The 12863-nt window shown below is 55.2% G+C and overlaps 1 protein-coding gene across 20 annotated transcripts in view; it reads left to right on the plus strand.

The window, feature by feature from the left end:
- The window catches only part of LOC135290639 (collagen alpha-1(IV) chain-like), a 68072-nt gene that overhangs the window by 35300 nt on the left and 19909 nt on the right, over positions 1 to 12863 (plus strand). For 13 of the 20 annotated variants that reach the window (XM_064404575.1, XM_064404576.1, XM_064404574.1 and 10 more), the window contains 7 exons: positions 494 to 625; positions 2266 to 2397; positions 4042 to 4173; positions 5818 to 5949; positions 7590 to 7721; positions 9366 to 9497; positions 11144 to 11275. In XM_064404575.1, the coding sequence (XP_064260645.1) occupies positions 494 to 625; positions 2266 to 2397; positions 4042 to 4173; positions 5818 to 5949; positions 7590 to 7721; positions 9366 to 9497; positions 11144 to 11275 (924 nt within the window). The remainder of the gene's footprint in view (positions 1 to 493; positions 626 to 2265; positions 2398 to 4041; positions 4174 to 5817; positions 5950 to 7589; positions 7722 to 9365; positions 9498 to 11143; positions 11276 to 12863) is intronic. The other 7 variants (XM_064404580.1, XM_064404585.1, XM_064404578.1 and 4 more) reach the window with 6 other exon arrangements.

Raw genomic sequence — 12863 nt, forward strand, 5'->3', positions numbered from 1 at the left:
GCCAGTGCTTTTGAGGCTGGAGTAGCTGCCGCTTGCACCCTGTGGCTTCTGCGTTTTTTGGTATGCTAGGAGGAGAAGCCCTGTTCATTTTGTCTTTCTGCAGCCAGCAAGGGGGCTTCTGTACAACATTTCCTGCCCTTTTCCAGCACAGGATGGGATTGTGATCCACTTGTAGTTTTCCCTGTCTGCAGCAGCAAGAGCAAAGGCCTTGGCGCCTCTTTGCTACTTGTCCATTTCAGAGCTTGCAAGAAATAAAAGCTGTGTTTTGCAGAGACAAGGTTGCTTGCTGATAGCAGGCAAGGAGGAATGTGAAATTCCTAGGCATATAGCGTTGTGTTGAATTGGCCCATTTTCATCTGGTTGGAGTGACTTAGAATGCCATTGCTAAGAGAGCTGATGAGTTCTCCTTAGAAGATGTGGTTGTAGGTGGCAGGAGAACTGGGTTTAGAATGCTAGGTAACGGCGTGTCCCTCATGCTTCTCTCTTGCCACAGGTGACGAAAGGAACAGCCGTCTCTCCCGTGGCTCCCTCTGCTCCCGGACAAGAAGGCAAAGAGGAGCAAAGGGAGCGAGAGAAGCAGAATCGTCCGTGTGTGGTGACAGCCCCGGCTGATCCTTGCAAGAGAGTAAGTGCCAGCTGTGGGTGGCGCTGTCTTTAGGGCAAGGCAGAGGTGCACATTTGTGAGCAGCCAGCACTTGATGTTGCTGGCCGAGGAGGCGGAGTGCTGGAGTCCTGCAGAACGTAGTCATTTCCAGCAGGGTGTGCCAGCTGGAAATTGGCCTTTGCCCAGTCATGTTGAGGCACCGAAGAGCTGGGGGCTCTGGGTGAGCTTTTGGCTGCCTGGCTGAATGCAGCTCTATGTCTGGGCTTCTGCAGTGCATTGGCCAAGGGCACAGGTGGTGGTGCTGGCGACCCCAGGGCTTTGTTTGTTTGTTTTTCCTTTGTGGAAAGGTGTGTTGGCTTGTGGAAGTGTTCTGCAGTTTTCTTGAGCAGTTCTTCATTTGTACAGCCTCTTTGGGCCCAGCTGTGTGTTGGCTTTTGATAAGCTGCAAGGAGATGAGTGTGCTGTGCGTGAAGCTGTGGGGGCCCATTCTTGTGCCGTGTGGCCAAGGAAAGGAAGCGCGTAGTTGCGAAGGCTTCTTGTGAGGCAAAAGGCAGAAGCGGGGAGTTTCTGTGGATCCCTTTTTCCGGTGAAGTCAGCAGCTTTGGCAAGTGCACTGGAGCCTGGAGTGGGGGTGAAGCTGGAAGTCCTTGAGTGCTGTGTTGCGTTGTAGAGAAGAGAAAGGAGATGTTGAAATGGAGGATGCAGTATTTGAAGTCAGATGGGCAAGAGTGTGTCTGGCGAGCTGCGTGGGCCAAAAGGTGGCAGGGCTGCTGGTGGTGAAGAGCAGCTGGACGTGAGGCAGCGTGTGGGCAGGCGGCCAAGAAGGCCAAGGGCATGGTGGGCTGTGTCAGCAGCAGAGGGCAGCAGGAGCAGGGCAGTGAGCGTCGACCAATGCTGGGCAGCGCTGCTGTCGCAGCTGCAGCGAGTGCTGTGTGCAGTTGTGGGCCCCTGTGAAGCAGCAAGTCATTGAGGGGCTGGAGCGTGTGCCCAGAAGGAGATGAGTGGTGGGCAAGGGTGTGGAGCACAAGGCCAGTGAGGAGGTGCTGAGGGAGCTGTCGCCTGGACAAGGGGAGTCTCGTGAGGGACCTTCAGGCAGACTTCCATAGATGCTGACGTGACAGTGGTGAGCACAAGGACTGTTGCCCTGTCAAACATGGCCTCAGTGCATGCCAGTGCTTTTGAGGCTGGAGTAGCTGCTGCTTGCACCCTGTGGCTTCTGCGTTTTTTGGTATGCTAGGAGGAGAAGCCCTGTTCATTTTGTCTTTCTGCAGCCAGCAAGGGGGCTTCTGCACAACATTTCCTGCCCTTTTCCAGCACAGGATGGGATTGTGATCCACTTGTAGTTTTCCCAGTCTGCAGCAGCAAGAGCAAAGGCCTTGGTGCCTCTTTGCTACTTGTCCATTTCAGAGCTTGCAAGAAATAAAAGCTGCGTTTTGCAGAGACAAGGTTGCTTGCTGATAGCAGGCAAGGAGGAATGTGAAATTCCTAGGCATATAGCGTTGTGTTGAATTGGCCCATTTTCATCTGGTTGGAGTGACTTAGAATGCCATTGCTAAGAGAGCTGATCAGTTCTCCTTAGAAGATGTGGTTGTAGGTGGCAGGAGAACTGGGTTTAGAATGCTAGGTAACGGCGTGTCCCTCATGCTTCTCTCTTGCCACAGGTGACGAAAGGAACAGCCGTCTCTCCCGTGGCTCCCTCTGCTCCCGGACAAGAAGGCAAAGAGGAGCAAAGGGAGGGAGAGAAGCAGAAGCATCCGTCTGTGGTGACAGCCCCGGCTGATCCTTGCAAGAGAGTAAGTGCCAGCTGTGGGTGGCGCTGTCTTTAGGGCAAGGCAGAGGTGCACGTTTGTGAGCAGCCAGCCCTTGATGTTGCTGGCCGAGGAGGCGGAGTGCTGGAGTCCTGCAGGACGTTGTCATTTCCTGCAGGCCGTGCCAGCTGGAAATTGGCCTTTGCCCAGTCACGTTGAGGCACCGAAGAGCTGGGGGCTCTGGGTGAGCTTTTGGCTGCCTGGCTGAGTGCAGCTCTATGTCTGGGCTTCTGCAGTGCATTGGCCAAGGGCACAGGTGGTGGTGCTGGCGACCCCAGGGCTTTGTTTGTTTGTTTTTCCTTTGTGGAAAGGTGTGTTGGCTTGTGGAAGTGTTCTGCAGTTTTCTTGAGCAGTTCTTCATCTGTACAGCCTCTTTGGGCCCAGCTGTGTGTTGGCTTTTGATAAGCTGCAAGGAGATGAGTGTGCTGTGCGTGAATCTGTGGTGGGGGGGGCATTCTTGTGCCGTGTGGCCAAGGAAAGGAAGTGCGTATTGGCTTAGGCTTCTTGTGAGGCAAAAGGCAGAAGCGGGGAGTTTCTGTGGATCCCTTTTGCGGTGAAGTCTGCAGCTTTGGCAAGTGCACTGGAGCCTGGAGTGGGGGTGAAGCTGGAAGTCCTTGAGTGCTGTGTTGCGTTGTAGAGTAGAGGAAGGAGATGTTGAAATGGAGGATGCAGTATTTGAAGTCAGATGGGCAAGAGTGTGTCTGGCGAGCTGCGTGGGCCAAAAGGAGGCAGGGCTGCTGGTGGTCCAGAGCAGCTGGACGTGAGGCAGCGTGTGGGCAGGCGGCCAAGAAGGCCAAGGGCTTGGTGGGCTGTGTCAGCAGCAGAGGGGCAGCAGGAGCAGGGCAGTGAGCGCCGGCCTGTGCTGGGCAGCGCTGCGGCCGCAGCTGCAGTGAGTGCTGTGTGCAGTTGTGGGCCCCTGTGAAGCAGCAAGTCATTGAGGGGCTGGAGCGTGTGGCCAGAAGGAGACGGGAGGTGGGCAAGGGTGTGGAGCATAAGCCCAGGGAGGAGGTGCTGAGGGAGCTGTCGCCTGGACAAGGGGAGTCTCGTGAGGGACCTTCAGGCAGACTTCCATAGATGCCGACGTGACAGCGGTGAGCACAAAGGCTGTTGCCCTGTCAAACATGGCCTCAGTGCATGCCAGTGCTTTTGAGGCTGGAGTAGCTGCCGCTTGCACCCTGTGGCTTCTGCGTTTTTTGGTATGCTAGGAGGAGAAGCCCTGTTCATTTTGTCTTTCTGCAGCCAGCAAGGGGGCTTCTGTACAACTTTTCCTGCCCTTTTCCAGCACAGGATGGGATTGTGATCCACTTGTAGTATTCCCTGTCTGCAGCAGCAAGAGCAAAGGCCTTGGCGCCTCTTTGCTACTTGTCCATTTCAGAGCTTGCAAGAAATAAAAGCTGTGTTTTGCAGAGACAAGGTTGCTTGCTGATAGCAGGCAAGGAGGAATGTGAAATTCCTAGGCATATAGCGTTGTGTTGAATTGGCCCATTTTCATCTGGTTGGAGTGACTTAGAATGCCATTGCTAAGAGAGCTGATCAGTTCTCCTTAGAAGATGTGGTTGTAGGTGGCAGGAGAACTGGGTTTAGAATGCTAGGTAACGGCGTGTCCCTCATGCTTCTCTCTTGCCACAGGTGACGAAAGGAACAGCCGTCTCTCCCGTGGCTCCCTCTGCTCCCGGACAAGAAGGCAAAGAGGAGCAAAGGGAGCGAGAGAAGCAGAAGCCTCCGTGTGTGGTGACAGCCCCGGCTGATCCTTGCAAGAGAGTAAGTGCCAGCTGTGGGTGGCGCTGTCTTTAGGGCAAGGCAGAGGTGCACATTTGTGAGCAGCCAGCACTTGATGTTGCTGGCCGAGGAGGCGGAGTGCTGGAGTCCTGCAGGACGTTGTCATTTCCTGCAGGACGTGCCAGCTGGAAATTGGCCTTTGCCCAGTCATGTTGAGGCACCGAAGACTGGGGGCTCTGGGTGAGCTTTTGGCTGCCTGGCTGAGTGCAGCTCTATGTCTGGGCTTCTGCAGTGCATTGGCCAAGGGCACAGGTGGTGGTGCTGGCGACCCCAGGGCTTTGTTTGTTTGTTTTTCCTTTGTGGAAAGGTGTGTTGGCTTGTGGAAGTGTTCTGCAGTTTTCTTGAGCAGTTCTTCATTTGTACAGCCTCTTTGGGCCCAGCTGTGTGTTGGCTTTTGATAGGCTGCAAGGAGATGAGTGTGCTGTGCGTGAATCTGTGGTGGGGGGGGCATTCTTGTGCCGTGTGGCCAAGGAAAGGAAGCGCGTATTGGCTTAGGCTTCTTGTGAGGCAAAAGGCAGAAGCGGGGAGTTTCTGTGGATCCCTTTTGCGGTGAAGTCTGCAGCTTTGGCAAGTGCACTGGAGCCTGGAGTGGGGGTGAAGCTGGAAGTCCTTGAGTGCTGTGTTGCGTTGTAGAGTAGAGGAAGGAGATGTTGAAATGGAGGATGCAGTATTTGAAGTCAGATGGGCAAGAGTGTGTCTGGCGAGCTGCGTGGGCCAAAAGGAGGCAGGGCTGCTGGTGGTCCAGAGCAGCTGGACGTGAGGCAGCGTGTGGGCAGGCGGCCAAGAAGGCCAAGGGCTTGGTGGGCTGTGTCAGCAGCAGAGGGGCAGCAGGAGCAGGGCAGTGAGCGCCGGCCTGTGCTGGGCAGCGCTGCGGCCGCAGCTGCAGTGAGTGCTGTGTGCAGTTGTGGGCCCCTGTGAAGCAGCAAGTCATTGAGGGGCTGGAGTGTGTGGCCAGAAGGAGACGGGAGGTGGGCAAGGGTGTGGAGCATAAGCCCAGGGAGGAGGTGCTGAGGGAGCTGTCGCCTGGACAAGGGGAGTCTCGTGAGGAACCTTCAGGCAGACTTCCATAGATGCCGACGTGACAGCGGTGAGCACAAAGGCTGTTGCCCTGTCAAACATGGCCTTCAGTGCATGCCAGTGCTTTTGAGGCTGGAGTAGCTGCCGCTTGCACCCTGTGGCTTCTGCGTTTTTTGGTATGCTAGGAGGAGAAGCCCTGTTCATTTTGTCTTTCTGCAGCCAGCAAGGGGGCTTCTGTACAACATTTCCTGCCCTTTTCCAGCACAGGATGGGATTGTGATCCACTTGTAGTTTTCCCTGTCTGCAGCAGCAAGAGCAAAGGCCTTGGCGCCTCTTTGCTACTTGTCCATTTCAGAGCTTGCAAGAAATAAAAGCTGTGTTTTGCAGAGACAAGGTTGCTTGCTGATAGCAGGCAAGGAGGAATGTGAAATTCCTAGGCATATAGCGTTGTGTTGAATTGGCCCATTTTCATCTGGTTGGAGTGACTTAGAATGCCATTGCTAAGAGAGCTGATGAGTTCTCCTTAGAAGATGTGGTTGTAGGTGGCAGGAGAACTGGGTTTAGAATGCTAGGTAACGGCGTGTCCCTCATGCTTCTCTCTTGCCACAGGTGACGAAAGGAACAGCCGTCTCTCCCGTGGCTCCCTCTGCTCCCGGACAAGAAGGCAAAGAGGAGCAAAGGGAGCGAGAGAAGCAGAATCGTCCGTGTGTGGTGACAGCCCCGGCTGATCCTTGCAAGAGAGTAAGTGCCAGCTGTGGGTGGCGCTGTCTTTAGGGCAAGGCAGAGGTGCACATTTGTGAGCAGCCAGCACTTGATGTTGCTGGCCGAGGAGGCGGAGTGCTGGAGTCCTGCAGGACGTAGTCATTTCCAGCAGGGTGTGCCAGCTGGAAATTGGCCTTTGCCCAGTCATGTTGAGGCACCGAAGAGCTGGGGGCTCTGGGTGAGCTTTTGGCTGCCTGGCTGAATGCAGCTCTATGTCTGGGCTTCTGCAGTGCATTGGCCAAGGGCACAGGTGGTGGTGCTGGCGACCCCAGGGCTTTGTTTGTTTGTTTTTCCTTTGTGGAAAGGTGTGTTGGCTTGTGGAAGTGTTCTGCAGTTTTCTTGAGCAGTTCTTCATTTGTACAGCCTCTTTGGGCCCAGCTGTGTGTTGGCTTTTGATAAGCTGCAAGGAGATGAGTGTGCTGTGCGTGAAGCTGTGGGGGCCCATTCTTGTGCCGTGTGGCCAAGGAAAGGAAGCGCGTAGTTGCGAAGGCTTCTTGTGAGGCAAAAGGCAGAAGCGGGGAGTTTCTGTGGATCCCTTTTTCCGGTGAAGTCAGCAGCTTTGGCAAGTGCACTGGAGCCTGGAGTGGGGGTGAAGCTGGAAGTCCTTGAGTGCTGTGTTGCGTTGTAGAGAAGAGAAAGGAGATGTTGAAATGGAGGATGCAGTATTTGAAGTCAGATGGGCAAGAGTGTGTCTGGCGAGCTGCGTGGGCCAAAAGGTGGCAGGGCTGCTGGTGGTGAAGAGCAGCTGGACGTGAGGCAGCGTGTGGGCAGGCGGCCAAGAAGGCCAAGGGCATGGTGGGCTGTGTCAGCAGCAGAGGGCAGCAGGAGCAGGGCAGTGAGCGTCGACCAATGCTGGGCAGCGCTGCGGCCGCAGCTGCAGCGAGTGCTGTGTGCAGTTGTGGGCCCCTGTGAAGCAGCAAGTCATTGAGGGGCTGGAGCGTGTGCCCAGAAGGAGATGAGTGGTGGGCAAGGGTGTGGAGCATAAGCCCAGTGAGGAGGTGCTGAGGGAGCTGTCGCCTGGACAAGGGGAGTCTCGTGAGGGACCTTCAGGCAGACTTCCATAGATGCTGACGTGACAGTGGTGAGCACAAGGACTGTTGCCCTGTCAAACATGGCCTCAGTGCATGCCAGTGCTTTTGAGGCTGGAGTAGCTGCTGCTTGCACCCTGTGGCTTCTGCGTTTTTTGGTATGCTAGGAGGAGAAGCCCTGTTCATTTTGTCTTTCTGCAGCCAGCAAGGGGGCTTCTGCACAACATTTCCTGCCCTTTTCCAGCACAGGATGGGATTGTGATCCACTTGTAGTTTTCCCAGTCTGCAGCAGCAAGAGCAAAGGCCTTGGTGCCTCTTTGCTACTTGTCCATTTCAGAGCTTGCAAGAAATAAAAGCTGCGTTTTGCAGAGACAAGGTTGCTTGCTGATAGCAGGCAAGGAGGAATGTGAAATTCCTAGGCATATAGCGTTGTGTTGAATTGGCCCATTTTCATCTGGTTGGAGTGACTTAGAATGCCATTGCTAAGAGAGCTGATGAGTTCTCCTTAGAAGATGTGGTTGTAGGTGGCAGGAGAACTGGGTTTAGAATGCTAGGTAACGGCGTGTCCCTCATGCTTCTCTCTTGCCACAGGTGACGAAAGGAACAGCCGTCTCTCCCGTGGCTCCCTCTGCTCCCGGACAAGAAGGCAAAGAGGAGCAAAGGGAGGGAGAGAAGCAGAAGCATCCGTCTGTGGTGACAGCCCCGGCTGATCCTTGCAAGAGAGTAAGTGCCAGCTGTGGGTGGCGCTGTCTTTAGGGCAAGGCAGAGGTGCACGTTTGTGAGCAGCCAGCCCTTGATGTTGCTGGCCGAGGAGGCGGAGTGCTGGAGTCCTGCAGGACGTTGTCATTTCCTGCAGGCCGTGCCAGCTGGAAATTGGCCTTTGCCCAGTCACGTTGAGGCACCGAAGAGCTGGGGGCTCTGGGTGAGCTTTTGGCTGCCTGGCTGAGTGCAGCTCTATGTCTGGGCTTCTGCAGTGCATTGGCCAAGGGCACAGGTGGTGGTGCTGGCGACCCCAGGGCTTTGTTTGTTTGTTTTTCCTTTGTGGAAAGGTGTGTTGGCTTGTGGAAGTGTTCTGCAGTTTTCTTGAGCAGTTCTTCATTTGTACAGCCTCTTTGGGCCCAGCTGTGTGTTGGCTTTTGATAAGCTGCAAGGAGATGAGTGTGCTGTGCGTGAATCTGTGGTGGGGGGGGCATTCTTGTGCCGTGTGGCCAAGGAAAGGAAGTGCGTATTGGCTTAGGCTTCTTGTGAGGCAAAAGGCAGAAGCGGGGAGTTTCTGTGGATCCCTTTTGCGGTGAAGTCTGCAGCTTTGGCAAGTGCACTGGAGGCTGGAGTGGGGGTGAAGCTGGAAGTCCTTGAGTGCTGTGTTGCGTTGTAGAGAAGAGAAAGGAGATGTTGAAATGGAGGATGCAGTATTTGAAGTCAGATGGGCAAGAGTGTGTCTGGCGAGCTGCGTGGGCCAAAAGGAGGCAGGGCTGCTGGTGGTCCAGAGCAGCTGGACGTGAGGCAGCGTGTGGGCAGGCGGCCAAGAAGGCCAAGGGCTTGGTGGGCTGTGTCAGCAGCAGAGGGGCAGCAGGAGCAGGGCAGTGAGCGCCGGCCTGTGCTGGGCAGCGCTGCGGCCGCAGCTGCAGTGAGTGCTGTGTGCAGTTGTGGGCCCCTGTGAAGCAGCAAGTCATTGAGGGGCTGGAGTGTGTGGCCAGAAGGAGACGGGAGGTGGGCAAGGGTGTGGAGCATAAGCCCAGGGAGGAGGTGCTGAGGGAGCTGTCGCCTGGACAAGGGGAGTCTCGTGAGGGACCTTCAGGCAGACTTCCATAGATGCCGACGTGACAGCGGTGAGCACAAAGGCTGTTGCCCTGTCAAACATGGCCTCAGTGCATGCCAGTGCTTTTGAGGCTGGAGTAGCTGCCGCTTGCACCCTGTGGCTTCTGCGTTTTTTGGTATGCTAGGAGGAGAAGCCCTGTTCATTTTGTCTTTCTGCAGCCAGCAAGGGGGCTTCTGTACAACTTTTCCTGCCCTTTTCCAGCACAGGATGGGATTGTGATCCACTTGTAGTATTCCCTGTCTGCAGCAGCAAGAGCAAAGGCCTTGGCGGCTCTTTGCTACTTGTCCATTTCAGAGCTTGCAAGAAATAAAAGCTGCGTTTTGCAGAGACAAGGTTGCTTGCTGATAGCAGGCAAGGAGGAATGTGAAATTCCTAGGCATATAGCGTTGTGTTGAATTGGCCCATTTTCATCTGGTTGGAGTGACTTAGAATGCCATTGCTAAGAGAGCTGATGAGTTCTCCTTAGAAGATGTGGTTGTAGGTGGCAGGAGAACTGGGTTTAGAATGCTAGGTAACGGCGTGTCCCTCATGCTTCTCTCTTGCCACAGGTGACGAAAGGAACAGCCGTCTCTCCCGTGGCTCCCTCTGCTCCCGGACAAGAAGGCAAAGAGGAGCAAAGGGAGCGAGAGAAGCAGAAGCCTCTGTGTGTGGTGACAGCCCCGGCTGATCCTTGCAAGAGAGTAAGTGCCAGCTGTGGGTGGCGCTGTCTTTAGGGCAAGGCAGAGGTGCACATTTGTGAGCAGCCAGCACTTGATGTTGCTGGCCGAGGAGGCGGAGTGCTGGAGTCCTGCAGGACGTTGTCATTTCCTGCAGGACGTGCCAGCTGGAAATTGGCCTTTGCCCAGTCATGTTGAGGCACCGAAGACTGGGGGCTCTGGGTGAGCTTTTGGCTGCCTGGCTGAGTGCAGCTCTATGTCTGGGCTTCTGCAGTGCATTGGCCAAGGGCACAGGTGGTGGTGCTGGCGACCCCAGGGCTTTGTTTGTTTGTTTTTCCTTTGTGGAAAGGTGTGTTGGCTTGTGGAAGTGTTCTGCAGTTTTCTTGAGCAGTTCTTCATTTGTACAGCCTCTTTGGGCCCAGCTGTGTGTTGGCTTTTGATAGGCTGCAAGGAGATGAGTGTGCTGTGCGTGAATCTGTGGGGGGGGAGGGGCATTCTTGTGCCGTGTGGCCAAGGAAAGGAAGCGCGTATTGGCTTAGGCTTCTTGTGAGGCAAAAGGCAGAAGCGGGGAGTTTCTGTGGATCCCTTTTGCGGTGAAGTCTGCAGCTTTGGCAAGTGCACTGGAGCCTGGAGTGGGGGTGAAGCTGGAAGTCCTTGAGTGCTGTGTTGCGTTGTAGAGTAGAGGAAGGAGATGTTGAAATGGAGGATGCAGTATTTGAAGTCAGATGGGCAAGAGTGTGTCTGGCGAGCTGCGTGGGCCAAAAGGAGGCAGGGCTGCTGGTGGTCCAGAGCAGCTGGACATGAGGCAGCGTGTGGGCAGGCGGCCAAGAAGGCCAAGGGCTTGGTGGGCTGTGTCAGCAGCAGAGGGGCAGCAGGAGCAGGGCAGTGAGCGCCGGCCTGTGCTGGGCAGCGCTGGGGCCGCAGCTGCAGTGAGTGCTGTGTGCAGTTGTGGGCCCCTGTGAAGCAGCAAGTCATTGAGGGGCTGGAGCGTGTGGCCAGAAGGAGACGGGAGGTGGGCAAGGGTGTGGAGCATAAGCCCAGGGAGGAGGTGCTGAGGGAGCTGTCGCCTGGACAAGGGGAGTCTCGTGAGGAACCTTCAGGCAGACTTCCATAGATGCCGACGTGACAGCGGTGAGCACAAAGGCTGTTGCCCTGTCAAACATGGCCTTCAGTGCATGCCAGTGCTTTTGAGGCTGGAGTAGCTGCCGCTTGCACCCTGTGGCTTCTGCGTTTTTTGGTATGCTAGGAGGAGAAGCCCTGTTCATTTTGTCTTTCTGCAGCCAGCAAGGGGGCTTCTGTACAACATTTCCTGCCCTTTTCCAGCACAGGATGGGATTGTGATCCACTTGTAGTTTTCCCTGTCTGCAGCAGCAAGAGCAAAGGCCTTGGCGCCTCTTTGCTACTTGTCCATTTCAGAGCTTGCAAGAAATAAAAGCTGTGTTTTGCAGAGACAAGGTTGCTTGCTGATAGCAGGCAAGGAGGAATGTGAAATTCCTAGGCATATAGCGTTGTGTTGAATTGGCCCATTTTCATCTGGTTGGAGTGACTTAGAATGCCATTGCTAAGAGAGCTGATGAGTTCTCCTTAGAAGATGTGGTTGTAGGTGGCAGGAGAACTGGGTTTAGAATGCTAGGTAACGGCGTGTCCCTCATGCTTCTCTCTTGCCACAGGTGACGAAAGGAACAGCCGTCTCTCCCGTGGCTCCCTCTGCTCCCGGACAAGAAGGCAAAGAGGAGCAAAGGGAGCGAGAGAAGCAGAATCGTCCGTGTGTGGTGACAGCCCCGGCTGATCCTTGCAAGAGAGTAAGTGCCAGCTGTGGGTGGCGCTGTCTTTAGGGCAAGGCAGAGGTGCACATTTGTGAGCAGCCAGCACTTGATGTTGCTGGCCGAGGAGGCGGAGTGCTGGAGTCCTGCAGGACGTAGTCATTTCCAGCAGGGTGTGCCAGCTGGAAATTGGCCTTTGCCCAGTCATGTTGAGGCACCGAAGAGCTGGGGGCTCTGGGTGAGCTTTTGGCTGCCTGGCTGAATGCAGCTCTATGTCTGGGCTTCTGCAGTGCATTGGCCAAGGGCACAGGTGGTGGTGCTGGCGACCCCAGGGCTTTGTTTGTTTGTTTTTCCTTTGTGGAAAGGTGTGTTGGCTTGTGGAAGTGTTCTGCAGTTTTCTTGAGCAGTTCTTCATTTGTACAGCCTCTTTGGGCCCAGCTGTGTGTTGGCTTTTGATAAGCTGCAAGGAGATGAGTGTGCTGTGCGTGAAGCTGTGGGGGCCCATTCTTGTGCCGTGTGGCCAAGGAAAGGAAGCGCGTAGTTGCGAAGGCTTCTTGTGAGGCAAAAGGCAGAAGCGGGGAGTTTCTGTGGATCCCTTTTTCCGGTGAAGTCAGCAGCTTTGGCAAGTGCACTGGAGCCTGGAGTGGGGGTGAAGCTGGAAGTCCTTGAGTGCTGTGTTGCGTTGTAGAGAAGAGAAAGGAGATGTTGAAATGGAGGATGCAGTATTTGAAGTCAGATGGGCAAGAGTGTGTCTGGCGAGCTGCGTGGGCCAAAAGGTGGCAGGGCTGCTGGTGGTGAAGAGCAGCTGGACGTGAGGCAGCGTGTGGGCAGGCGGCCAAGAAGGCCAAGGGCATGGTGGGCTGTGTCAGCAGCAGAGGGCAGCAGGAGCAGGGCAGTGAGCGTCGACCAATGCTGGGCAGCGCTGCGGCCGCAGCTGCAGCGAGTGCTGTGTGCAGTTGTGGGCCCCTGTGAAGCAGCAAGTCATTGAGGGGCTGGAGCGTGTGCCCAGAAGGAGATGAGTGGTGGGCAAGGGTGTGGAGCATAAGCCCAGTGAGGAGGTGCTGAGGGAGCTGTCGCCTGGACAAGGGGAGTCTCGTGAGGGACCTTCAGGCAGACTTCCATAGATGCTGACGTGACAGTGGTGAGCACAAGGACTGTTGCCCTGTCAAACATGGCCTCAGTGCATGCCAGTGCTTTTGAGGCTGGAGTAGCTGCTGCTTGCACCCTGTGGCTTCTGCGTTTTTTGGTATGCTAGGAGGAGAAGCCCTGTTCATTTTGTCTTTCTGCAGCCAGCAAGGGGGCTTCTGCACAACATTTCCTGCCCTTTTCCAGCACAGGATGGGATTGTGATCCACTTGTAGTTTTCCCAGTCTGCAGCAGCAAGAGCAAAGGCCTTGGTGCCTCTTTGCTACTTGTCCATTTCAGAGCTTGCAAGAAATAAAAGCTGCGTTTTGCAGAGACAAGGTTGCTTGCTGATAGCAGGCAAGGAGGAATGTGAAATTCCTAGGCATATAGCGTTGTGTTGAATTGGCCCATTTTCATCTGGTTGGAGTGACTTAGAATGCCATTGCTAAGAGAGCTGATGAGTTCTCCTTAGAAGATGTGGTTGTAGGTGGCAGGAGAACTG

This window comes from Passer domesticus, chromosome Z (assembly GCF_036417665.1).
Source record: "Passer domesticus isolate bPasDom1 chromosome Z, bPasDom1.hap1, whole genome shotgun sequence".
Lineage (NCBI taxonomy): Eukaryota > Metazoa > Chordata > Aves > Passeriformes > Passeridae > Passer > Passer domesticus.